The 24,487-nt window shown below is 47.5% G+C and overlaps 1 protein-coding gene across 4 annotated transcripts in view; it reads left to right on the plus strand.

Annotated features, from left to right (window-relative positions):
• The window catches only part of LOC139264518 (uncharacterized), a 101,099-nt gene that overhangs the window by 12,848 nt on the left and 63,764 nt on the right, over nucleotides 1-24,487 (plus strand). For all 4 annotated transcript variants that reach the window (XM_070881105.1, XM_070881104.1, XM_070881107.1 and 1 more), the window contains 5 exons: nucleotides 7,722-7,790; nucleotides 15,385-15,412; nucleotides 15,786-15,887; nucleotides 18,116-18,252; nucleotides 21,106-21,228. In XM_070881105.1, the coding sequence (XP_070737206.1) occupies nucleotides 7,722-7,790; nucleotides 15,385-15,412; nucleotides 15,786-15,887; nucleotides 18,116-18,252; nucleotides 21,106-21,228 (459 nt within the window). The remainder of the gene's footprint in view (nucleotides 1-7,721; nucleotides 7,791-15,384; nucleotides 15,413-15,785; nucleotides 15,888-18,115; nucleotides 18,253-21,105; nucleotides 21,229-24,487) is intronic.

Here is a 24,487-nt window from a genome sequence, read left to right on the forward strand (position 1 = left end):
CGCGCTCCCGCCCCCTCTCTGGCCCCGCGCTCCCGCCCCCTCTCTGGCCCCGCGCTCCCGCCCCCTCTCTGGCCCCGCGCTCCCGCCCCCTCTCTGGCCCCGCGCTCCCGCCCCCTCTCTGGCCCCGCGCTCCCGCCCCCTCTCTGGCCCCGCGCTCCCGCCCCCTCTCTGGCCCCGCGCTCCCGCCCCCTCTCTGGCCCCGCGCTCCCGCCCCCTCTCTGGCCCCGCGCTCCCGCCCCCTCTCTGGCCCCGCGCTCCCGCCCCCTCTCTGGCCCCGCGCTCCCGCCCCCTCTCTGGCCCCGCGCTCCCGCCCCCTCTCTGGCCCCGCGCTCCCGCCCCCTCTCTGGCCCCGCGCTCCCGCCCCCTCTCTGGCCCCGCGCTCCCGCCCCCTCTCTGGCCCCGCGCTCCCGCCCCCTCTCTGGCCCCGCGCTCCCGCCCCCTCTCTGGCCCCGCGCTCCCGCCCCCTCTCTGGCCCCGCGCTCCCGCCCCCTCTCTGGCCCCGCGCTCCCGCCCCCTCTCTGGCCCCGCGCTCCCGCCCCCTCTCTGGCCCCGCGCTCCCGCCCCCTCTCTGGCCCCGCGCTCCCGCCCCCTCTCTGGCCCCGCGCTCCCGCCCCCTCTCTGGCCCCGCGCTCCCGCCCCCTCTCTGGCCCCGCGCTCCCGCCCCCTCTCTGGCCCCGCGCTCTCGCCCCGCGCTCTCGCCCCGCGCTCCCGCCCCCTCTCTCGCCCCCCAAAATTAACATTTTGAGTCAGGAAACAGTTTTTGCCTGACGGTTTTTGTTTCCCCGCCACCTGGGTCAGATATTTTTTCAACTTGCTGAAATTATCCCTCTTCCAGTTGAGTATCTCAATCGTTGATTGGTTCTTGTCTTTTTCTATATCTACTCTCGACCTTGTGCTACTGTGATCTCTGTTGCTCAAATGCTCTCCCACTGAAATATGCTCCACTTTCCCACTTTATTCACTAGAACGAGATCCAGCATTGCTTCGTTCCTCATTGGGCTGGAAACATATTTATCAAGAAAGTTCTCTTACAGACTTCAGGAATTCCTCCCCCTGCTTGCCCTTTTACACTTTTATCCTAATATAGACTAGGAAAATTGAAGTCCCCCATTATCACTCTTCTGTCGTTTTTACATCTTTCTGAAATTTGCTTGCAGATTTGCTCCTCCATCTCCTTCCTATTATTTAGTGGTCGATAGTCCATATCCTGCAGTGTAACAGCTCCTCTTCTGCACCTTGGCTCTAACCAAATAGATTCTGTCTTTGAACCCTCAAGTACATCATTCATTTCTAGGTCTGCAACAGTATCTTTGATCAATACTGCCACCCCCTCTCTTTTTTTTTCTTCCTTATTTCTCCTGTTTACATTGTAACTGGGAATGTTAGGTTCCCATTTCTGCCCTTGTTTGAACCAGATTTCTGATTTTGCTTTATATCATAACCCCACAGATTCATAGAATAGTACAACGTAGAAGGAGGCCATTTGAATCTGCGCCAGTGATCCCTCTAATTTTTTTTTCCTGCACGTGCCCTTTAAATTCATATGAGCAGTATCTCTTCCAGTGGCAGCAGCTGGTGAGCGGCCTGTGTGGAACCTCGCGATTAATGCACAGCCATGCATCTTGCGGGGGGAAGAGACATTGGTCTGCGCCGGCTCTATCGAAGATTAATCCAATTAGTCCCACTCACCCCTGTTCTTTCTCCATATCCCTGCAATATTTTGTCCTTCAAATATTTATACAATTCCCTTTTTGAAGGCTACTATTGAATCTGTATCCACCACCCTATCGGGCAGCGCATACCAATCCTAACCACTCATTGCGTAAAAAAAAAGTCTTCCCTCCTGTCGCATCGGTTTCTTTTGCCAATCACTATAAATCTGTGCTCTCTGGTTATTGGCCCTTAAGCCATTGGAAACAGTTTCTGTTGAAACCGTTCATGTGGCAACTTGTGCCTGCAGCTCACTAGCCTTATTTGCCACGAGATGAGAAGAGTTGCCTGTTATTTACCATCCCAGTTGCAAATGCCACAACGTTATGTTTAAGCATGATTTATGTAAATATGTGTGGGACCTTCTAAATAAAATTAAGGTTATGAGGCCATAAAAAATATATGTATTGTTGGAGCTTTTGGAAATAAGATCATAAAAAACACAAACATCTTAATAGAAATATTGGGCCTAAGTTTGCCCCCCGGTGCGCCAACTTTCTACACTTAAAAACGGCACCAAAAACTTACCTAGGTATTCTCCCCGCTCGGCTATGTGTCCTGCGTCCTGGCGTAGCGCTCCTCGTGGAGTGGGGGGTGGAGCTACAGCCCTGCGCCGAAAACAGTGCCGGCAGCTGCGCACATGCGCAGTCGAGCAGTCGCACATGCGCAGTAGCTACTCCCATGATTGTAATAATGATGTCTGCAGAACGCGTCCCGCCCCTATCCCAGGCCGAATGGGCTGCCACACAGCCCGGCCGCTGATAGCTGCAAGAAACAGATTGGTGCGGGGAGTCTGAGTTTTGATTGGGGGGGGGGGAGGAGTATTGTGAATGGTAACTTTTATGTGTAGGAAGAGGAGAAATCACATTAATTTCAAGTGATGAATCAGGAAATTTGAAGTTGCAAGCCTGTGTTTTCTTTTAATGACTAAAATTTTAGATGCAACCATGTCAATATATACTTGTATTTTAAAATAAATATTTTAATAAGGTAGTTAAAGCAGCTGTAATTTGAGCAACCTGTCGAATTTTTTTTTTCCCTGCTTTTTTCCTTCACCCTCCGCTCATCCCAAAGCGGGAAACCTTCAACCGCAGCCGAATCCGACCTCATCGGACTTCCAGAAACAGGAGTTTTGACTCTCCTGCCTATGGCTGGCCTCAACCTGGCTTCAACCTTCAGCCCTGGTCACCTCTGTCTCACCAGCTACTTCTGGTTAATGATTTATCCAGCCTGGCACTTAGTTTCTCCAGCGACCAAGTCTCGACTTTTGGTTAATGATTTGACCCGCCCTGAACCTCCCCCAGCGCTGAACTCCTTTCGGGGTTAAATGGAGTTGTCTGCGGTCCCTCACGCGAGGGAGCCGAAGCCCTATGCCTCTGCCAGGTTTCAGGCTGCCGTTTTTAAAGCCCGACCAAAAACCTGAAAAAAGGGGGGGAAATTCCCACCCGAAAAGGGTTGAAAGTCGGTGGGGCGGCAGCCCTGGTCGGTCTCTGCAGACCTTAGTTTCTGCTGCTCTTTTGTAAGGAACGAAGAGGGAACAAAGGTTAAACTTATCGTTAACAAATCTCTCAGTTGCTGCTTTAGGTGCAGGGTTCCTTCTTATTTTTTATTTGTTAATTAATTGCTTATTACTTTTTGTGCTTTGTTTAGTGCTTTGTAAGTCTTGGTGCTTTCCTTGTATTTTTTATTTGTTGAATGCTTATTTTTGTGCTTTGTTTAGTGCTTGGTACTTTAAATGTGCTGCTTTGTTTAATGCTTGGTGCTTTAAATATACTTACCTGCGCTGATTTCTTAGCTCACCACAAGGTTTTTCTGTGCGGCCACAAGTGGCCACATACGATGGTCTAAGTTAGTTTGGAGTAACTTTTAGCTGTCTAAGCTTGCTTAAATGGCCAAAACAGGCGTAAGTGGCTGGTAACGCCCCCTTTTGGAAAAAAAAACGAAACTTAAAAAAAAACGAACTCACTTACACTGCAGCAAATTAAATGGGCAGAATTGCGATTTTTAAGATACTCCAAAAAAAATCTAGTTGCTCCAAAAAAAACAGAGCAACTCCTGGGCAAACTTGGGCCCATTATGTGCAGATTATGCAGACACAACTGACAGGTGAAAAAAATCTATAATTATTGGGATGCACTTTAATACACCAAGGTTGATTGCAGTGTCAGTATCTAAATTCCTTATGTTTTTTATTGTCTAAATAATCTACCATGGACTGTGCACAACTCTGATTACAACAACTTGTATTTATATAGCGCCTTTAACGTTGTAAAATGTCCCAAGGCACTTCACAGAAGTGTTGTAAGACAAAACAAATAGATTTGACACTGAGCCCACATAAGAAGAAATTACAGCAGAAGCTTGGTCAAAGAGAGAGGTTTTAAGGAGCATCTTAAAGGAGGAAGAGAGGCGGAGACGTTTAGGGAGGGAGTTCCAGATCTTGGGGCCCAGGCAGCTGAAGCCACAGCCATGAATGATGGAGCGATTAAAATTGGGGATGCTCCAAAGGCTAGAATTAGGGGAGTGCAGATATCTGAGGGTTGTAGGGTTGGAGGAGCTCAGAGATGGGGAGGGGCGAGGCCATGGAGCGATTTGTAAACAAGGGTGAGAATTTTGAAATGGAGGCGTTGCTTAACCGGAGACCAGTGTAGGTCAGCGAGCAGAGGGGTGATGGGTGAGCGAGATTTGGTGCGAGTTTGGACATGAGCAGCAGAGTTTGGATGACCTCAAGTTTACGTAGGATAGAATGTGGGAGGCCAGCCAGGAGTGCGTTGGAGTAATCAAGTCTAGAGGTAACAAAGGCATGGACGAGGGTTTGAGCAGCAGATGAGCTGAGATGGGCAATGTTACGGAGGTGGAAATAGGTGATTTTAATTATGCCGTGGATATGTGGCCGGAAGCTCATTTCAGGGTCAAATATGACACCTAGGTTGCAAACAGTCTGGTTCAGCCTCGGACAGATGCTCGGGAGAGGGATGGAGTCGGTGGTTAGGGAATGCAGTTTGTGGCGGGGACCAAAGACTGGCTTCAGTCTTCCCAATATTTAATTGGAGAAAATTTCTGCTCATCCAGTACTGGATGTCGAACAAGCAGTCTGACAATTTAGAGACCGTGGCGGGGTCAAGAGAAGTAGTGGTGAGGTAGAGCTGGGTGTCGTTAGCGTACATGTGGAAACTGACACCGTCTTTTCGGATGATGGCGCCAAGGGGCAACATTTAGATGAGAAATAGCGGGGTGATAAGGCTAGATCCTTGGGAGACACCAGAGGTAACGATGCAGGACAGCGATTTTCTGGCTACTATTAGACAGATAAGAATGGAATCAGGCGAGTGCAGTCCCACCCAGCTGGATGAAGGTGGAGAGGGGTTGGAGGAGGATGGAGTGGTTAACTGTGTCAAAGGCTGCAGACAGGACGAGGAGGATTAGTTTACCGTTGTCATAGTCACTAAGGATGTCATTGATGAGAGTCGTTTTGGTATTGTGGCAGGAGCAGAAACCAGATTGAAAGGATTCAAACATGGAGTTCCAGGAAAGGGAGGTTGGAGATGGGGAGGTAGCTTGCAAGCACAGTGAGGTCAAGGGTTGTTTTTTTTTAAGGAGAAAGGTGATGATGGCAGATTTGAAAGAGAGGGGGTCAGTACCCGAGGAGCGGGAACCGTTAACAATGTCGGCTAACATGGGAGCCAGAAAAGGAAGTTGGGTGGTCAGCAGTTTAGTGGGAATAGGGTCAAGGGAGCAGGAAGTGGATCTCATGAACAAGATGTGCACGGAGAGGTCAAGGGGGGAGATTAGAGAGAACCTGGAGAAAGATGTGAGTTCAAGGCTAGGGCGGCAGGAACCTCAAAGGAAGTTTGGCCCAGTGGGCTCGGGGAAGGAAGGGAAGTGGTAAAGGTAGCTGATCGGATGATCTCAATCTTTGAGACAGAGATCCATGAGCACCTCACATTTGTTGTTGGAGGTGAGTGTGGTGGAATCAGAGGAGAGGGGTTTAAGAAGTTGGTTAGCAGTAGAGAATAGTAGCCAGGGATTATCTTTGCATTCCAGAATGATCCTGGAATAGTGAACAGTTTGGCAGACAGGAGTAGGATCAGATAGTGCTTTATGTGCCAGATCTAGTGGTGAATGGCTAAACCGGTTCTGCACCCCTTGGACTTGAGGGAGCAAAGATGAGAGTAGTACCAGGGGGAATGGCCAGGGTGAGAGAGAATAATGGTTTTAATAGGGACTCAAAGGTGGTGGTGAGGGTGTGGTTGAGCAGATCGTTGGCTGCATAAATGTCATGAATGGAGGGCCAAAGGCTGGACAGTTTGAAGTTGATAACAGTTTGGAGATTTTTTTCTAGGGATGGAGAAGGGGGATGTGGGTGGAGAGCAATACAAGGAAATGGTCAGAGATGGCCTTATCTGCAATTGACACAGTAGGAATAGCGAGTCCACGAGAGATGGCAAAGTCAAGGGGGTGGCCGTGAATATGGGTTGGGGAGTACACAGAGAGGGAGAGATTAAGGGAGGATAGGAGGGTAGTTAACTCAGAGGAGAGAGAGCATGATGAATTGAGATGGAGGTTGAAATGACTGAGGATGAGAAGTCGTTTGGTGCAGAGGCTGAGGGAAGAAAGCAGTGAAGATATGTTGCTGATAAAATTTTTACCGTAATTGGGTGGGTGGTGGAGAACAAGAATTTTAAATGAGAGGTAAGAGGGTTGGATTAAGGTGAGATGTTCAAAGGAAGAGAAAGTGCCGGAAGAGTAGGGGGATAGACCAAGGTATGATTGGTGATGAGAGCCACACCGCCACCACTGCGGTTTGGGTGGAGCAAGTGGTAGAAGGGATAGCCAGGAGGGGCGGCTTCGATTAAAGGTAAGGTGTCATCACCCCTCAACCAAGTTTCCGTCAGGGCCGTGATATCGATGCAGTCATTCATAAGCTCATGGATGGCAAGGGACTTGTTCGCAAATGAATGGGCATTCCGCAAGGAGATGCGGAGAGGATTACTAGGTCATCACCTTGCACTTTTAATTTGGAGCTTGCTTGTGTTGTTAAGTTGGCCCTTCTGTACTTGACCTGGAATTCTCCAGATATACTACATTTGGGGCAAATGTGTCTCACCAAATTAATTTTGTACAATAATGTTGGCAATCACAAGTTGTGCAAAATATTCTTTCTGCAAATATTTCTTAAACTATTTCAGAATGATACCTGGACTTCAAGAGTTAAGTTACGAGGAGAGATTACACAAATTAGGGTTGTATTCTCTAGAATTTAGAAGGTTAGGGGGTGACCTGATCGAAGTTTTCAGGATATTAAGGGAAACGGAGGGTAGATGCAGAAAAACTACTTCCACTGGTTGGGGAGTCTAGGACTAGGGGCATAGTCTAAAAATTAGAGCCAGACGTTTCAGGAGTGAAATTACGAAACACTTCTACACACACAGGGTGGTAAAAGTTTGGAACACTCTTTCGCAAATGGCAATTGATGCTAGATCAATTGTTAATTTTAAATCTGAGATTGATAGCTTTTTGTTAACCAAAGGGATATGGGCCAAACACGGGTATGTGGGGTTTGATCACAGATTGGCCATGATCTCATTGCATGGCGGAATAGGCTCGAGGGGCTGAATGGCCTACTCCTGTCCAATGTTCCTAACTGTGTATTTGGCACCTGTGGGAAGTGGCCAGGCACTACTAGTGCTGCATTTCAACCGCAATAGAAGTACAGGTGATATGCAGCTAAATTTAATTTAAAACTTGGGACAAAATTGAAATAGCCCATTATCTCACCCTTTTTAATCATTTTTAATATTGAATTTCAACAGAAGCAAGTGAACAGTTTTTTTTTAGACTAGCCCATGTATGGTACTCTGCTTTCCCTGATTTGAGCAGTGCAAGTGAACTGTAGAACTGCAGCTGCCCTGTTGCATTACCATCATATTTTATGCATGATGGGTGTATAAATATTTTGCTTTAACTATTGAGGAGTCAGAAAATTAACCCTCTTTACATTTTATTTCTAGATATGCAAAGTAGTTTGTTCATCTGCTCTGAATCTTCAGGTTCATATCAGGGGGTATCAGCACAGAAAGGTAAGATTGGCTATAATGATCCAACTCCATGTGTTCAAATGTATGTTTATGACAATGTAAATCTTCTACTTTTAAACTGTAGATTGAGCTGAAACAAAACAAACGGGCTGGTTGTATTACACCTGGGCCACACTGAATTCCAATGTGTAATTCATAACTTCCTATCTCATGCCAAACTATAGGAAACTGCCTTGGCATTAAAGTTAAAATTTATGTTTGTGTAACGTTGGGGGTCAGAGTTAACAACAGATTTTTGATATCATGCATTCCTCCAGCTTAACAATGGTGATATGGCCGAGGTCCTGTTAAGCAATATTCCAAATTGTAATATAACTGGTTACAGAAAGTCTTATTGTAACATTTCTGCACTGCATTATTAAAGATATAAATAAGCTTTCAACATATTGTAGTTCTGCATTGCCCATCCGTGAGGGGGGGAAACAATTGGACCCCAAACATTGTGTGTGTGTGTGTATGCCCTGTATGATTTTGCAGCCTATTTAGGACTTTGGTGCCTTGTTAGCCTAATTCATTGATGAATGCACAAGCCCTATTTCCCCTCATCTCTCTTGCCTCTCGTCCATGCCATAAATGTGTGTTTAAAAATATTTGGTTTTAAATGCACCATAACACTTTTGTGTTCATTTTTGAAAGGGTAGACTTGTATTAATTAAACATATTTACAGAGCTGTTTGATTTCCAGTGAATATACTGAATCATTTACAATAGCTTGCATATAGGATCATGCAGAGATGACATGGATTCCAATCAATTTTAGAAGAATTAGAAGAGGTGGCCAAAGGCAAGGTTGATGCATGAATATTAGGTGGCTTTTGAAGGTGGATAGAAAAGTAGCAAAGCAATGTGGTTTCGAGGAAAAGTTCCAGAATGTTGGGCTGAGATGACTGAAAGCTCTATGACTGATCTGCAGGAGGTCAGAGCAGAAAGAGTGGAGTATCTGAGCTGGGGTTGGAGGGTGTTGCAGAGGTACAATAGAGTGGATCGGTATCATGGGAACAGCTGTAAATGAGAGAACAGAAATAAAATTTTAATGCATGGGGAGCCAGTGGAAGATTGTAAGGGCAGAGGTAATGGGCCAGGGAGACTTTGTGCTGGAGACGAAGTAGAGTTTTGGACAAGTTAAGCTGGACTTGAAGTATATATATTTTTTTAAAATCTGACCACACAGCGATGGTTGTGGAGTCGAGGGTGATGGTGGAAATGTAGAGCTGGGTGTTAGCATGTGTGTGGAATCTATGGATACTGTCTTCAAGGGTGCCACTGTAGATGAGGAAGGGGCCAAGGATGGAACCTTGGGGCAATTGTATTGGAGTGGAAATAGATGCCCATGCAGGAGATGCGCTGGCTAAGTTGGATAAGGTAGGAATGGCATTAAGTGAGGGTGGAGCCATGGGGGTGAACCTTGAAGGTAGGAGACAGAGTTGGGATAATGGATATGTACTCCAATTGGCAGATGTGACTCGTGGTGTCCTCCAAGGATCTGTACTTGGGTCTCAGCTTTTCACTGTATTTGTAAATTACTTTGATGAAGGAATATAGCTATATATCCAAGTTTCTTGTCAATAGTAAGTTGGGTGGCACAATAAATAGTGCAGATGGGAGCAGAAAGTTGTAAAGGGACATTAATAAATTAAGTGAGTGTGCAAAACTGGCAGATTGAGTTCAATGTGGGGAAGTGCAAGGTCATCCACTTTAGATCAGAGTATGTTATAAAGGTAGGAACTGTGGAGGAGCAGAGATTTAGGGATTCAAGTACAGAAATCACTCAAAACTAGTGGGTCGATACAAAGAAATAATTTAAAAAGCTAATAAACTTTTATTTGGCAAGTATATTCAGGGTTACGGAACAAAAACTGGTAGATGGAGTTAAGATACAGATCAGCCATGATCAAACTGAATGATGGAACAGGCTCAAAGGGCTAAATGGCCTACTCCTGTACCAATGTTCCTAGAGAGGTGGTGAAAACCAGATGGAATAGTCAGCCGTATTCAAGAAGGCAAGTATGGATAATGTGCCTTTATTACAGTGACAAACGATGCACAGAATTTTGACTAGCACAATCACAGTGCTATGGGATGTGTGGAAAGTAGATCGAGAGGATTTAAATGAGTGGTGGTAAGATGAGTGTGGGGTTAGATAACATTTGAGGACTAGGAAGGTCAGAGATTGGGTGGTAATTGGAAAAGATCACGGTGGGTTTTTGGAGATGTGTGATGAAGGCAGTTTTGAACGGTAGGGAAGCTGTTCTGCTGACATTGCTGGTGAGTATGAAGGAAGTGGGAGAAGGAGATTGAGGGAGGCAATGTGAGTTTTTTTGTCTTTTACTCCTTAGAACGATTTGGCTGTTGATAGTGTGAGGTATGTGGTGTCCCTGCATCTTACAACAAATTCACATGAGGCATGTATAGCAGACACAGTCACTCTGGCCTTAACCTTTATTCCCAGGGCCAAGGAGTGCTGACCCTGGGTGGGACCTCCCCTTTATACCTGGAAACCCAGGTGAGGAGTGTCTCCTGCAAGTTCACCCCTGTGGTCAGGGTGTGCATTTCTAGTGTATAAGTACAGTTCACAAGAGTTGCATGAAGGTTACAGTTACATGAAGATTACCATTGCATGATGGCTACATACATGACATCACCTCCCCCCTTGCGTCTTTTTGTCTCAAGGTTAAGTCTTTCAGGTGGTCGACGCTCTCTCATGGAGCGCCGCAGTTGTGGCTCTGGTGGCTGAACCTCGGCATGCGTTTCTGTCACCTGAGGTGATTCCTGCGGCCACTGTCCTTGTTGCTCGTCCACTGGCAGTGGTGTGGGTGACATCTCATGCTTTTCTTCAGGTTCCTCCGTGTCTATGCTGAACCTTTTCTTTACTTGGTCCAAGTGTTTGTGGCATATCTGCCCAGTGTTTAGTCTGACCACTATGACGCTATTCCCTTCTTTGCAATTACAGTGCCCTCAAGCCACTTGGGTCCCAAAGCATGGTTAAGAGCAAATACCTGGTCATCCATTTCTATACACCTCTACCTTGAGCCTCGATCATGGAACTCTGTTTGGGACTGGCGCTTGCCCTCAACGATGTCTGCCAGGGCTGGGTGGATGAGGGATAGCCGCGTTTTAAGCATGCGTTTCATGAGGAGTTCCGCTGGCGGGGCTCCCATGAGCGAGTACGGGCGGGACCTGTAGGCCAGCAGGAGGCGCGATAGGCGGTACTGAAGGGAGGGTCCTTGAATGCGTAGCATGCCCTGTTTTATGACTTGGACCGCACGTTCCGTCTGGCCATTGGAAGCCGGCTTGAACGGTGCTGTCTGGACATGTTTGATACCATTGCCTGACATAAACTCCTGGAATTCACGGCTGGTGAAACAAGGGCCATTGTCGCTGACCAGGATGTCCGGCAAGCCGTAGGTCGCGAAAACCGTGCGCAGACTCTCCACGGTGATGGATGTCGTGCACGAGTTTAATATGATGCACTCAATCCATTTTGCGTATGCATCGACAACGATTAGGAACATTTCCCCATGAGCGGGCCCGCATAGTCCACGTGAATATGTGACCATGGTCTGGTGGGCCAGGGCCACGGGCTGAGTGGGGCCTCCCTGGGGGCATTGCCCAGCTGGGCACACGTCGTGCACCTGCGAACCCAGTGTTCCAGGTCTGAGTCAATCCCCGGGCACCGTACATGTGACCGGGCAATGACCTTCATTAACACAATGCCAGGGTGCTCGCTGTGGAGTTCCCTGATGAACGCTTCCCTTCCTTTCTGGGGCATGACTACCCAGCTGCCCCATAACAGGCAGTCGGCTTGGATGGAGAGCTCATCCATTCGTCTCTGAAACGGTCTGATCTCTTCAGGGCACGCCCTGTGTGCGGGCGCCCAATCCCCAGTCAGGACACATTTCTTTATCATGGATAGGAGGGGGTCCCTGTTGGTCCAGAGTGTGATCTGGCAGGCTGTGATGGGGGAGCCTGCGATGTCAAAAGCCACAACGGCCATGACCATCTCAGCGCTCTGCTCCGACGCCCCGTCGGTGGTGGCCAGTGGGAGCCTGCTGAGCGCGTCAGCGCAATTTTCATTGCCTGGCCGGTGCCGTATGGTGTGGTCATATGCAGCCAGCGTGAGAGCCCATCGCTGTATGCGAGCTGACGCATTGGCATTGACAGCCTTGATGTCGGACAATCAGGGTGTTAACGGCTTGTGGTCCATCTGTAGCTCGAACCGTCTACCGAAAAGGTACTGGTGCATCTTTTTCACGCCGTAAACACAAGCGAGTGCTTCCTTTTCGGCCATGCCGTATCCACGCTCTGTCTGGAAGAGTGACCTGGAGGCATAAGCCACCGGTTGGAATCGGCCGTCCTCATTACCCTGCTGCAACACACACCCAACCCTGTAGGATGATGCATCGCACGTTAAACCCAGTTTTTTTTACAGGGGTCATACAAAGTCAACAGTTTGTTAGAACACAGCAGGTTCCTCGCCTTATTGAAAGCCCGTTCTTGACAGTCCCCCCCCAAAGCCATTCACAACCTTTACGCAGGAGCATGTGTACGGCTCCAACCATGTGCTTAAGTTCGGCAGAAAGTTCCTGAAATAGTTCAAAAGTCCCAGGACTGATTGCAACTCTGACGTGTTGCTGGGCCTGGGCACCTGGTGGATCGCCTCCGTTTTTGATTCAGTGGGCTGGATTCTGTCTGCGGCAACCCTCCTGCCCAAAAACTCGACCTCTGGGGCCAAAAACACCCTCTTGGCCTTTTTCAGCCGCAAGCCTACCCGGTCGAGTCGGTGTAGCACCTCCTCCAGGTTGTGGAGGTGTTCCTCGGTGTCTCGACCCGTTATAAGAATGTCGTCTTGGAATACAATTGTTCCAGGAATGGATTTGAGTAAGCTTTCCATGTTTCTCTGAAAGATAGCTGCTGCCGAACGAATGCCAAACGGACAACTGTTGTAGATAAATAATCCCTTGTGCGTCATGATGGTGGTCAGAAGCTTGGATTCTTCAGCCAGTTCCTGAGTCATGTAGGCCGAAGTGAGGTCCAGCTTCATGAACAGCTTGCCACCTGCCAGCGTGGCAAAAAGGTCCTCCGCTCTCGGGAGCGGGTATTGGTCTTGCAGCGACACTCGGTGGATGGTGGCTTTGTAGTCGCCACAAATCCTGACCGAGCCATCTGCTTTAAGGACAGGAACGATGGGACTTGCCCAGTCGCTGAATTCAACGGGAGAAATTATGCCCTCTCTGAGCAGCCTGTCCAATTCACTTTCAATTTTCTCACGCATCATATACGGCACCGCTCTGGCTTTGTGGTGCACTGGTCTGGCGTCCCGAGTGATGCGTATCACTACTTTAGTGCCCTTGAACGTTCCGACACCGGGTTGAAACAGTGACCCGAATGTTTGTAGGACCTGTGAGCATGAACTTCGCTCCACAGATGAAATAGCGTGCACATCCCCCCCCCCCCCATTTCCAATTCATCTCAGCTAGCCAACTCCTCCCCAAGAGCGCGGGGCCATTTCCTGGGACAATCCAGAGTGGCAGCCGGTTCTGTGATCCATTCTGTTACCACCAAGTTTGCACTGCCCAGCACTGGGATGATCTCTTTGGTGTACGTCCGTAGCTGCATCTCAATGCGTTCCAGTTTGGGCCTGCTAGCTCTGTGTGGCCATAGTCTCTCAAATTGTTGGGTGCTCATAAGTGACTGGCTAGCTCCTGTATCCAGCTCCATGTGCACCGGGATGCCATTCAATAAAACTTTCATCATCATGGGTGGCGTTTTAGTGTATGAGATGTGGACGTCAGCCGCATGAACTTCAGCATCCATGGCTTTTCCCCAGGCATCATCCTGCATTGCAGACCCCTCGCCTGGTTCTTCTGTCTCGCAGATTAGCCTCGCTACAGCCTTCCTGCCCATCCTGGCCAAGTGTCCACTGACGTTACAAATCCTACAGGTATATTGCTGGAACCTGCAGCTTTTCGCAGTATGTCTACCCCCGCACCTCCAGCATGAGCTGAGATTGTTAACAAAGGGACTGTTACCAGGCGTTCCTCTCTGATTGCCCATTTGGTTGTTTCTAAGCACTCTGATGGTGGGTGTTAATGGTCCCATCGCGGGACGCGTTGTTCCTCGTGATGGCCTGAATTGTCGACCCCGTTTCCATTGTCCCTGTTGCGGGCTCACCCTCGAGTCTGTTGCTGCCTGGGCGGTTTCAAAATACCCTTGCCTGCGTGCGGGTTCCCGAGCCGCGTTCACCATGTTAACTCCCTGGTCCATCGCCATGTTGGGACCAGGGCTGCGTGCATAAATTAGCTTGGTCTCCTCTTCCCCTGCCATGAAAGTCTGAGCTATCAACGTCACCTCCTGTAGAGTCAAGTCCTTGGTCTTTATGAGCTTCCTGAAAAATCTCCGCATGATTAATGCCCTCGATGAAGAAATCCCTTAACATCTCCCCCCTGCAGGCGTCTGTGAACTTGGAGACTGGCCAAGCGCTGCAGGTCCTCAACGAAGTCCGAGATGTATTGTCCCTCCCGACGCCGGTGTGTGTAGAACCAGTGCCGGGCCATGTGTACGCTACTCGCCGGTTTGAGATGCTCACTGATCAGCTGGCTGAGCTTTTCAAAGGACTTGTCCGCTGGCTTTTTGGGCGCGAGCAGGTCTTTCATCAGCGCATACGTCTGTGATCCGCAACTGGTCAGTAGATGCGCCCTCCGCTTGTCAGCCGCTGTCGCTCCCAGCCAGTCCTTTGTGACAAAGCTCTGCTGGAGTCTTTCCACAAAGTCGTCCCTGTCCTCACCCACACAGTAATGTTCCTCCGTGCTACCGGTGGCCATCCTCGTGGTTCGGTGATTCCCGTTTCTCATCGCCAAATGTGGTGTCCCTACACCTTACTACAAATTCACATGAGGCATGTATAGCAGACACAGTCACTCTGACCTTAACCTTTATTCCCAGGACCAAGGAGTGCTGACCCTGGGTGGGACCTCCCCTTTTATACCTGGAAACCCAGGTGAGGAGTGTCTCCCGCAAGTTCACCCCTGTGGTCAGGGTGTGCATTTCTAGTGTATAAGTACAGTGTACAAGAGTTGCATGAAGGTTACAGTTACATGAAGATTACCATTGCATGATGGTTACATACATGACAAGGTGGACCAATCAGATCTGGCAGTTTGAAGATATCAAATGCTGGATCATAGGACCTTTGAAACGGGTTGACGGATGTGATATTGTTGTGAAGATTTGACTGGTCCACCTTGTCATGGAAATTTGGAGTTAGAAAATATGGTATTGAAGGATATAGGGGCAAAGGAAGATTAGTTGTTGGGGAAAATGATTAGTAGTGAAAGCAAGCTTTGCACCACCCTACTTCTGCAACCTTCTTCAGCCCCAAGTCCCAGTTGATGACCTCTGTTGTTCTGACTCAGGCCTACTGTGTATTTTCTCTAGACTCTCTTTCTTGCCACCACCCCCACCTGCAAGTTAAGTGAATTGTGATGCAAATGTTTGAGTTTTCTGTGCAAAGGAAACAAACTTAACAATTATTTTCTTTTTCTTGCTCCTGGATCATTCTTGGCATATGACATGACAGGTTGAACAAATTTTAAAAGAAACTTTGGGTGAGTATAGTTGGAGCGTTGGATGTAGTCAATGTATTTATATTGTCAAGGAGTCAAACTTAAACTGCATTTAATCTCTGATTCAGGATATTAGACTTTGTGGCTAGATAAAAACTCAACTTTAGTGCCAGAAAATTACATTATACAGAACATTCTACAGTATGAATGATCAGGCTCCTGTCCTTCATAAAGTAGCATATTCTGTGATTCTGGTAGTAATGTCAGCATGTGTTTCCCTTTTTTGTATTTTATTAGTTGTAGACAAATGATTCAAATTAACGTAAACTTGTAATAGGTTATGATTTTCTTGGAGGAGTATCACTTAAATGTAAAGGGGCTGTTAACAATTTGTCAAGTGCTTTTTTTATTACAGGTAATAAAGTGGACAACCCTTTGACCCCTGAAATGAACAGTGGTGATGCAAGAAGCCTTGAAGAGTACATTATGACTTGGAATGTAGACGAACCCTTAATTGGTATGTATTTTTCCACAAGAGTAGATGATTTATGAAATAAACTCAGTAATGCAATGAAAACAGCTGGATGAATACGTGATCAAAAATATTTCCGTACATTACAACAGTGACTAATTTCAAAAGTACTTTATTGGCTGTGAAGCACTTGGGATATCCCAAGGTGATGAAAGGTGCTATATAAACGGTGATTGTTTGCACTAGTTTTTTGAGTGTCCTTGTGCACCTGCATGGCCTGGACTCCGCCCCCATCCTCCCGTGGATGCGCAGACTCCTCGGACGAGACACCGGAGATCAGAGCTGCATCCGTATCGCGCGGAGCTGTGCATTGTGTCTCTAGCTGTCTTCAGGACTTTTGCATAGAATATCGCTGTGATTATCTACACGAACATTTTTGCGGCCTTCTGCAGGAGAGAAAACAACAGAAGAGAGAGCCGTGGGGGGGGGGGGAGAAGAGAAGAGAAGAGAAGAGAAGAGAAGAGAAGAGAAGAGGACAGACTGGGGAAAGGGGGGGGGGAAGAGAGAGAGAGAGAGAGAGAGAGAGAGACAGGGTGTTGGAGGGGGGGCTGGGGGGAGAGAGTGAGACTGTTGGGGGGGGTGGGGGGGGGGAGACGGCTGGGAGGAAGAGAGAGAGAGAGAGAGAGATTTCTCAGTTCTGAGCGTCTGTCACTATTCTCTTCATACCCAATAAACCTGTTAACAATCTGTGATCCACAAGAGTGCCCCATCTTTGCTGTGGTGGGGGAGGGGAAGGTCAGACTCTTGGGCTGGGATGGGGCAAGAACTTGGGCTGGGATAAGCTCTATCCTGTCTGGAGACGGCTGTCAGAATGGCTCGAATTACACTTTGCAAAGTCACAGAACTTGGGCTGGCTGGTTCTAGTTACACATTCCAGTGAAACTGCTTGGTGTGTCTTATCCTCCAAGGGGACCAATCAGCAATCAGGTCATGTGATCATGGAGCACCAATCAAAGCAAATAAGTGGGTCCCTATATAAATGCAAGAGGTTTTTTTTGTATGGAACTACTCCAGCAAGCAATCAATACCTTCAAGTGAGGTTGAAGGGAGAAAATTGATGTTCATGCCAGTTTCTCACAATCAAATACTCGAATTTAGGTTTAAATTGAATTTAAATGCCTATTCTGGGATGGATAGGGGTAATTTCAGTGACACAAAACATGTTTAACAAAAGCTTTTGCACACTTGCTCATTTAATCTCTTTTGCTAGAGTGTCGGGTTTTTTAATGATATTGTGACATCCGAAATGCGAGACCGAGGCCGTTCTGGATTCCGAGTATTTCCGGATTTCAGAACGTCTTTGCCTGGGCCGAGGAAAGTAGGTAGGGGAGGGAGGGAGGTTCGCCGGAGGTTGGGGTGGAGGGGGGTCGGCATGGCCGTCTGGGTGGGGAGGGGGGGGGCCCGGGCGGTGGTGGTCGGTCGGACATCGGGGGGATGGGGAGCGGTCGGGCCTGGGCTGGGGGGGAGGTTGGTTGGGCTATGGCGGGGTAGGGGGAGGCCTGGCGAGGTCGGGCTGCAGCGGGGGAAGGTCAGGCGGCCGGAGGTTGAGGCTAGGTCGGGAGGCCAGCGGAGATCGGGCCGCCAAGGCGGGGGAATTCGGATTTTGGAACAGTTTCCGGACGACCCCGCCTTGCATCGGCCCGGATTCCGGAGCTCCGGATTTTGGACGTCGTACCTGTACAATTTTTTTCCTGGTGTGTTTGAGGTGATACGAGAGGCGATGTTTGCGAGCTCGACAGCCGCTGCACCATGGCATGCCACATATGCCATCTTGCTGTGAGGTGGTCATGTACCCCTCCTGTTTTTTTTCTCTGCTGTTCTCCTTTAGGCCAAGTACCTCCTACATTTACGCCATACATTCACGCCAGTTAAATAGGTTGTCTATTCCTAGAGGCACTTGCAGAAGACACTTGAATGGCACAGTAGCAGACATATTGAGTATACAGGAGGAATCAGCTGTCAATTCTTTCCACCCCTGGTTATTTTAAGATGCTTACAACTTGCTTGATTGATCAGTGTGAAGTCTATCACAGTTAACTCAAAACCTATCATTACGTTATATGAATTTTCCTGCAACATTTGCTGGATAATAATGAGTGAGGACTGTTGCTGAATGGTGTGGTGATATGTCTTCTCAGTGAAATTAAATGATGTTTGGTTAGCGTGTTAACTCAGTGAATAAGAAATGTTGTTGCTTTGATATGTCTACTTAGGGCTCAATTATGTGATTGAATACCAGCGCGATGGGGGAAGAGAGCCAATGTACGAATGCACATTATGTGACTTTACAGGTTACATGCGCATATTTGTTTTGCACCTTGCTGGTTTCAAGCACAGAATGAATTACATGGTGAGTATATGCCTAACATCGAGTGGCTGGTATGTGGTTGTTCTCGTAAAATAGGGGCGGGACCTGCAAGAAATAAAACAAACCTAAATGTAAATGAAACATGAAGGGAGAGGTTAGGACAGAATAAACTAATGGGGGTGGGGTGGAGAATGGGACATAAATGGCCAGGGAATAAATAGAGTTAACAAACAGGAGTTAAAAATAAAATGAGCGGAACAACTATTAAAAATGAATTAAACTGTCTGTACAGCTATGCACTCAGTGTCTAATAAAACACAGGAACTGGAGGCAATAATGCGTTGCGAGGAACCAGATATAATAAGGAATACTGAGATATGGCTACAGAAAAATTAGGACCTGGAATTAAACATTGTAGGGTATAACATGTTTAGAATATACAGAAAGGGAAAAAGGGGGTGTGGAGTAGCTGTACTTATTAGTGATGACAATGGTGGTAGAAGAAAATGAGGCGGCCATCAGTAAGACAGAAATATAATCCATGTGGATAGAGATAAAAGATGATGATGGGTCAATCACACAAATAAGAGTAATCCACAGACCACCGAATAGTGGAAAGAGGGTGATGGAAGAGATATGCAAATAAATTGGGGAAATGAGTTTAAAAAAACCAGAATAATAATCATGGTTGGGGGGGGGGGGGGGGGGGTTTCAACCAGCCTGAAATTAATTATCCAGAAGGGATAGGTAAAGGAGATAAGCGAATGGAGTTCCTACAATGTGTACAGGACTCCTTTCTAACCTAGTATGTAAGAAGTTCAACAAGGGAGGATTCGCTACTGGATCTAGAAATGGGGAATGAACGAGCACAGATATGAAGTAAAAGCGGGGGACCAGCTAGCCAAATAAGCATGACAAAGATTAGTAGATTGGACAGCAGCTCAGTTTCGAAGGGTTAAGAATAGAACCTATGAAAGTAAAATGGACCTCAATGTAGAGGGCATGATTAAGAAGTTTGCAGATGATGCAAAAATTGGCTGTGTGGTTAATAGGAAGAAAGCTGTAGACTGCAGGAAGATATTAATGGACTGGTCAGGCAGAAAAGTGGCAAATGGAATTCAATCCGGAGAAGTGTAAGGTAATGCATTTGGGGAGGGCTAACCAGTCATGGGAATCATCATCATAGGCAGTCCCTCGTCATCGAAGAAAACTTGCTTCCACTCTAAAAAATGAGTTCTTAGGTGACTGAACAGTCCAATACGAGAACCACAGTCTCTGTCACAGGTGGGACAGACAGTTGTTGAGGGAAAGGGTGGGTGGGACTGGTTTGCCGCACACCCTTTCCGCTGCCTGCGCTTGGTTCCTGCATGCTCTTGGCAATGAGACTCGAGGTGCTCAGCGCCCTCCCCGATGCACTTCCTAGGGCGGTCTTTGGCCAGGGACTCCCAGGTGTCGGTGGGGATTTTGCCCTTTACGAAGGAAGCTTTGAGGGTGTCCTTGAAACGTTTCCTCTGCCTACCTTTGGCTCGTTTGCCGTGAAGGAGTTCAGAGTAGAGCGCTTTCTTTGAGAGTCTTGTGTCAGGCATGCGAACAATGTGGCCTGCCCAGCAGAGCTGATCGAGTGTGGTCAGTGCTTCAATGCTGGGGATGTTGGCCTCGTCGAGGATGTTAACGTGGTGTGTCTGTCCTCCCAGGGGATTGGGCATGGGAATACACAATAAATGGTAGGATACTGAAGTGTAGAGGAACAGAGGGATCTTGGAGTGCATCTTCACAGATCCCTGAAGGAAGCAGGACAGTTAGATAAGGTGATTATGAAGGCACAGGAATACAGGTAGAGTGTCCGAAATCCGGAAACCTCAGGACCGAGGCCATTCCAGATTTTGGGTATTTCCGGATTTTGGAAAATCTTTGACATCCCAAAATCGGAAATGCCCGGACTAGGGTTCGGGTATTTCTGGATTTCGGAACGCCTTTCCGAGGTCCAAATCTGGAATAGCCTGGGCCAAGGGGAGGGGGGCGGGGAGCGGAGTGGAGGAGGTATGGGGGGGGCGGCGGCAGGTCCGGATTTTGGAACATTTTCCGGATTTCGGACAACCCAGCCACAGATCAACCTGGATTCTGGAACATTGCGAATTTCGGAACTCCGGATTTCGGACGGTCAACCTGTACTTTCCTTTATTAGCTGAGGCATAGAATACAAGAACAGGGAGGTTATGCTTGAACTGTATAAAACACTAGTCGGGCCACAGCTAGAGTACTGTGTAAAGTTCTGGTCACCACACTACAGGAAAAATGTGATTGCACTTGGGAAGGTACAAAGGAGATTTACGAGGATATTGCATGGATTAGAGAATTTTAGCTATGAGGAAAGATTGGATAGGCTGGGGTTGTTTTCTTTGGAACAGAGCAGGCTGAAGGGAGACTTAATTGAGGTGTATAAAATTCTGAGGGGCTTCGGTGGAGTGGATAGGAAGGAAATATTTCCCTTGGCAGAGAGGTCAATAACCACGGGGCATAGTTTTAAAGTAATAGGTAGACGGATTAGAGGGGAATTGAGAACTTTTTTCATTTGGAGGGTAGTGCAGGTCTGGAACTCACTGCCTGAAAGGGTGCTGGAGGCAAAAACCCTCGTTGCATTTAAGAAGTACTTGGATATACACTTGAAGTGCCAGAATGTAAATTTTTTTTTGTTACAGTGCTTATGTTCAGCAACATTTTCACTCAATAAAATATGATGTTTGCAATTACCAGTCTGAGTACTAATTGAATAATAATGGTCCTAAAACCAGTGGATTATTTTAAACAATACAACACATTTCAATTGCATGTTAAGGGTAAATAGATAATTTTATCAGTATTAGAATAATCCCTTTTACTGTCATTTTTTCTTAGTCAAAAGAATATCCGGAGATGATGAAATGGGATGGAACTAAACTAAAACCAGCAGAGTTGACTGATATTGTTAAAGAAAGAGCTGCAATTATTGAGAAATTGGAAGGAAGGAGGAGCATACAGGTAAATTACAGTAGATTTTCTATTCCCCATAGTACTTAAGGAAGTGGCCCTAGAAATATTGGATGCATTGGTGGTCATTTTCCAACATTCGATAGACTCTGGATCAGTTCCTATGGATTGGAGGGTAGCTAATGTAACCCCAATTTTTAGAAAAGGAGGGAGAGAGAAAACAGGGAATTATAGACCGGTTAGCCTGACATCGGTAGTGGGGAAAAATGTTGGAATCAATTATTCAATATGTAATAGCAGTGCATTTGGTGAGGCGTGAGTCCGGGGTCGGAGGCCTATAAAAGGCCGCGAGAGGCGTCGGGAGTTCGTTGGTGAGGCGTGAGTCCGGGGTCGGAGGCCTATAAAAAGCCGCGAGAGGCGTCGGGAGTTTGTTAGTGAGGCGTGAGTCCGGGGTCGGAGGCCTATAAAAGGCCGTGAGAGGCGTCGGGAGTTCGTTGGTGAGGCGTACTTGTGCAGCTACAGGGAGAAGGCAAAAAAGAAGTAGAAAGAAACAGAAAGGTGACGTCACAGCCTAGGGGGTAAGTGATTGGCTGGTGATTGGTGAGTAGTTTTTCTTTTTCTTTTTATATTAGTCAGTAACTTTTAACGTTGTTGCCAATTTAAGTGTATCTAAGGGTTAAGTCATGGCAGGAGAGCTCGGTCGGGTGTTATGCTCCTCCTGTACCATGTGGGAACTCGGGGACACTTCTGGTGTCCCTGACGACTACGTGTGCGGGAAGTGTATCCGCCTCGAGCTCCTGACGGTCCGCGTTGCGGAGTTCGAGCTGAGGGTGGATTCACTCTGGAGCATCCACGATGCTGAGAATGACGCGAGTAGCACGTGTAGCGAGTTGGTCTTACCGCAGGAGAAGGGTCCACAGCCAGATAGGGAATGGAAGACCAGCAGGAAGAGTAGTGCAAGGAAGGTAGTGCAGGGGTCGCCTGTGGTCATCCCCCTGCAAAACAGATACACCGCTTTGAGTACTGTTGGGGGGGATGACTCATCAGGGGAGGGCAGCAGCAGCCAAGTTTATAGCACCGTGGCTGGCTCTGTTGCACAGAAGGGCAGGAAAAAGAGTGGGAGAGCGATAGTGATAGGGGATTCAATGGTGAGGGGAATAGATTGGCGTTTCTGCGGCCGCAACCGAGACTCCAGGATGGTATGTTGCCTCCCTGGTGCAAGGGTCAAGGGTGTCTCGGAGCGGGTGCAGGACATTCTGAAAAGGGAGGGAGAACAGCCAGTTGTCGTGGTGCACATTGGTACCAACGACATAGGTAAAAAAAGGGATGAGGTCCTACGAAATGAATTTAAGGAGCTAGGAGCTAAATTTAAAAAGTAGGACCTCAAAAGTAGTAATCTCTAGATTGCTACCAGTGCCACGTGCTAGTCAGAGTAGGAATCGCAGGATAGCGCAGATGAATACGTGGCTTGAGCAGTGGTGCAGCAGGGAGGGATTCAAATTCCTGGGGCATTGGAACCGGTTCTGGGGGAGGTGGGACCAGTACAAACCGGACGGTCTGCACCTGGGCAGGACTGGAACCAATGTCCTAGGGGGAGTGTTTGCTAGTGCTGTTGGGGAAGAGTTAAACTAATATGGCAGGGGGATGGGAACCAATGCAGGGAGACAGAGGGAGACAAAAAGGAGGCAGAAGCAAAAGACAGAAAGGAGATGAGGAAAAGTGGAGGGCAGAGAAACCCAAGGCAAAGAACAAAAAGGGCCACTGTACAGCAAAATTCTAAAAGGACAAAGGGTGTTAAAAAAACAAGCCTGAAGGCTTTGTGTCTTAATGCAAGAAGTATCCGCAATAAGGTGGATGAATTAACTGTGCAAATAGATGTTAACAAATATGATGTGATTGGGATTACGGAGACGTGGCTCCAGGATGATCAGGGCTGGGAACTCGACATCCAGGGGTATTCAACATTCAGGAAGGATAGAAAAAAAGGAAAAGGAGGTGGGGTAGCATTGCTGGTTAAAGAGGAGATTAATGCAATAGTTAGGAAGGACATTAGCTTGGATGATGTGGAATCTATATGGGTAGAGCTGCAGAACACCAAAGGGCAAAAAACATTAGTGGGAGTTGTGTACAGACCTCCAAACAGTAGTAGTGATGTTGGGGAGGGTATCAAACAGGAAATTAGGGGTGCATGCAATAAAGGTGCAGCAGTTATAATGGGTGACTTTAATATGCACATAGATTGGGCGAGCCAAACTGGAAGCAATACAGTGGAGGAGGATTTCCTGGAGTGCATAAGGGATGGTTTTCTAGACCAATATGTCGAGGAACCAACTAGGGGGGAGGCCATCTTAGACTGGGTGTTGTGTAATGAGAGAGGATTAATTAGCAATCTCATTGTGCGAGGCCCCTTGGGGAAGAGTGACCATAATATGGTGGAATTCTGCATTAGGATGGAGAATGAAACAGTTAATTCAGAGACCATGGTCCAGAACTTAAAGAAGGGTAACTTTGAAGGTATGAGGCGTGAATTGGCTAGGGTAGATTGCCGATTGATACTTAAGGGGTTGACTGTGGATGGGCAATGGCAGACATTGAGAGACCGCATGGATGAACTACAACAATTGTACATTCCTGTCTGGCATAAAAATAAAAAAGGGAAGGTGGCTCAACCGTGGCTATCAAGGGAAATCAGGGATAGTATTAAAGCCAAGGAAGTGGCATACAAATTGGCCAGAAATAGCAGTGAACCCGGGGACTGGGAGAAATTTAGAACTCAGCAGAGGAGGACAAAGGGTTTGATTAGGGCAGGGAAAATGGAGTACGAGAAGAAGCTTGCAGGGAACATTAAGGCGGATTGCAAAAGTTTCTATAGGTATGTAAAGAGAAAAAGGTTAGTAAAGACAAACGTAGGTCCCCTGCAGTCAGAATCAGGGGAAGTCATAACGGGGAACAAAGAAATGGCAGACCAATTGAACAAGTACTTTGGTTCGATATTCACTAAGGAGGACACCAACAACCTTCCGGATATAAAAGGGGTCAGAGGGTCTAGTAAGGAAGAGGAACTGAGGGAAATCTTTATTAGTCGGGAAATTGTGTTGGGGAAATTGATGGGATTGAAGGCCGATAAATCCCCAGGGCCTGATGGACTGCATCCCAGAGTACTTAAGGAGGTGCCCTTGGAAATAGTGGATGCATTGACAGTCATTTTCCAACATTCCATTGACTCTGGATCAGTTCCTATCGAGTGGAGGGTAGCCAATGTAACCCCACTTTTTAAAAAAGGAGGGAGAGAGAAAACAGGGAATTATAG

This window comes from Pristiophorus japonicus, chromosome 5 (assembly GCF_044704955.1).
Source record: "Pristiophorus japonicus isolate sPriJap1 chromosome 5, sPriJap1.hap1, whole genome shotgun sequence".
Taxonomy (NCBI): domain Eukaryota; kingdom Metazoa; phylum Chordata; class Chondrichthyes; family Pristiophoridae; genus Pristiophorus; species Pristiophorus japonicus.